Source organism: Sphaeroforma arctica (assembly GCF_001186125.1).
Source record: "Sphaeroforma arctica JP610 unplaced genomic scaffold supercont1.2117, whole genome shotgun sequence".
Lineage (NCBI taxonomy): Eukaryota > Ichthyosporea > Ichthyophonida > Sphaeroforma > Sphaeroforma arctica.
The window spans coordinates 2,648-5,535 of NW_014038441.1; the positions used below are offsets into that span (position 1 = coordinate 2,648).

At 42.5% G+C, this 2,888-nt stretch overlaps 1 protein-coding gene across 1 annotated transcript in view; it reads left to right on the plus strand.

Annotated features, from left to right (window-relative positions):
- SARC_12174 (hypothetical protein) overlaps positions 1-1,744 on the plus strand; it is a gene marked incomplete at its 5' end in the record, with an annotated part of 3,625 nt that extends 1,881 nt beyond the window's left edge. The window contains 2 exons of the mRNA XM_014293725.1: positions 833-1,022; positions 1,674-1,744. Of these exons, the coding sequence (XP_014149200.1) occupies positions 833-1,022; positions 1,674-1,727 (244 nt within the window). The remainder of the gene's footprint in view (positions 1-832; positions 1,023-1,673) is intronic.
- Positions 1,745-2,888: the final 1,144 nt, after the last annotated feature.

Sequence of the window (2,888 nt, forward strand, 5' to 3'; positions counted from 1 at the left end):
TAAGTTATTCCTTCGTCCTCACAACACGTGCGTCTGTACTATTGCTAACAATACGTGCACTAGTACTTGGTGGATGGAACAAGTAAAGTCGTGTGGTGGCTTGCAGGCCTAATTATAAATAAGTTATCCTTCGTCCTCACAACACGTGCGTCAGTACTAATGCAAGCAATACGTGCACTAGTACTTGGTGGATGAAACAAGTAAAGTCGTGTGGTGGCTTGCAGGCCTAGCTAAAAATATGTTATCCAACGTCCTCACAACACGTCACCCCGAAGTTGTGTGCCAGGGAACATGCTGGCGTGTATCAATTCTGAAATATTCCTGATGCAGAAGAGTTTCACGAATATCCTGTTTTACTATAGAATAGTCGGCACAATTGCCATACGCATTCGTGAACCATTTAATATACACAGGTCCGACAAATGGATACCCACTTGATGACTCACACTATATTTTTAATCAAAACAGCAAATCACACTTATTTGCCTTCAACTCCAGACGGTCCACTCGTAGACAAGCGCTATGGATTCGTTATAGTGTATCCTAAACTACGTTACCTTTAAAACACGTGCGCTTTAGATCGACAGTGTACAACGGTCTGGTATCTGATTATCGCTTACTCTCCAATACATCTCTCGATTACACAGCAAATCACCCATATGTGTATTAGAGTCATGTGTATCTAACTAGATCCATGCTAGTATTTTATACACATTCTTCATACAGTACCCACAATTGCATTATCGTTGACACATCCCTTTGACAATGGCCAGAGTAGGGAGATCCAATAGACAGCTATAATCGGCTCACACATCTTCTCCCTACCTCACAGTACCTCTCCCATGTGTGTGCTCGGGGTGAATGCAGCCATCAACTTCGGCCTATCGCTCATTGAGACAAGCTTCACGCACGTGTTGGATCGGGATGAAGGGCCGTATGGCCACCTGCAGTTTGAGGGCAGACCCGGGGCTGTCGCCGTTTGCAAGAAAGGAATGTATGCGCAGAACACCACAGACGAACAGGTACGTGTGCATCTTTTGGACTACGTGCAGTTGTGTGTACGTTTGAATACGGTGTGCTTGGGTGCAGTTCAATATATGGGTGATAGTGGAGTTATATGTGTTGAAACTAGGAGTGGATCGGACATCTGGGACATCTGGAGCATCTATCGGTACCTTGAATGAGCTACTTGCGGTCAAGAGCGAGGCCTTTGCTGCTCCTGCGCTTTGTGAGGAAGGTCATTTCTATCAAAATACGACACGTGAGTAGGTCGGTTACATCTTATGTATCAGTATGTATCGATGTATTAGTATGTATCGATGTATTAGTATGTATCGATGTATGAGTATGTACCGTTCTGAGGGAGTTTTCGTATAGAATGTCTTTGTATGTGTTCTGCAATAGTTGAATGTGCCTCGATACTGCGGTGTGACCGCCTAGAGTTGGAGGGCAGATTCGGCTCTCCAGGGCTTGGTTGGCTCAGAGCAGGCAGGCATATCAACCTTTAGAACTCTTAAGTAGTACATATGCACAGGGAAAGCAGAAAACACATATCCGATTTCTGACATATGAATCAAATGTGCCAATGCGCTTCACAAACCACAAACTGCACACGCTCAAGACGTATTGGCTTGGTACGCTAACGAGGGTTTCTATTCTTCAACTGTTTACAGACACCCATGATGACAGCTCCGATAGACAACCCTCCGGTCCGCTGTGACTTCTGATCCATTAAATACAAAACACAAGCTATATATTTCTGTATATTTCGGCATTGTGATGCACTCTGACTCCTATTTGTACGTTATATAATTAGGCTTTTGCCATAACTCGATGATTTTCTGTATGGTGGCCAATATTTATTGCAATCGGGGGGTTATTTGTCTCGGTGTATATAATTCATGGTGGCTCTTTTTCATCAACTTTCGTCGTTTTTGCAACGGCAAATGGGCATCGCTACCAGCCTTACAGCAAAAAAAAAATGTTGTGAATTAAGCTGTTCTCAGATCAAAGGTGCTCGGAAAGGTAAAGTATTTGGGCTCTTTTATTGGCCTTAGTCGTGAACTTGTTCATCTGGATAAATATATAACTACTACTTTGAACTGGGCCCCGACAACCCATTAGGTCGAGGCAAACACTTATTCAGATCGCTGTCCCTATTAGTTCTACTGGTATAGCCTAGATGTGCATTCTAAATTTATCACAAGCTATCATCTTGAGCCCAAAGTGTCTCAGGTCCATAGCGCATATAATTGTCAGGTGCGATTGTTGAAAGATTATTCTGTACAAGTTATGAGTATTCTATACAACATTTAGAGTCTCACCACCAAATAAACATTGAAGCCATTGATTTGATTATATGCGTTGGTTAGGGGCGCCTTTTAACCTTGGATTGGCGAAGGGTATTGATACTCGACAGACTATTTGCTATGAAGCCACATCCAATCACTTGTCTTGCGCGTGCCGACATAGATGAGGAACTTATTGAGTTTTATACTTCCCACGGGTAGACAAATATCTACCACAAGGAAAACATACTGAGTATGAATTGGTACACCGCTTAGAATCTTGGTATATGGTTAGTTGCAAATTAATTTTCCCAGTCAGATATCCAATGGTGAGCGCTATTTACGCACCAATGTTGTTAACTAGACCAATTCGATCACTTAACAAACTTATCTGTTCTGTTGAGGCTCTATGGTTGAACCATCCATCGTATTCAGAGAAGAGAATCGACTAACATAACCTGCTAATAGACTAGAGCAGCCGATACTCTGGTAATTGTTTACTATTAAGTAGACTACAGCCTCTTCCTAGTATCCGCATGCGGTTATTGTGCCTTTTTGACCTTTGTGGTTTCCTTTTCGTTTTTCTCTTGTGTGATTTGT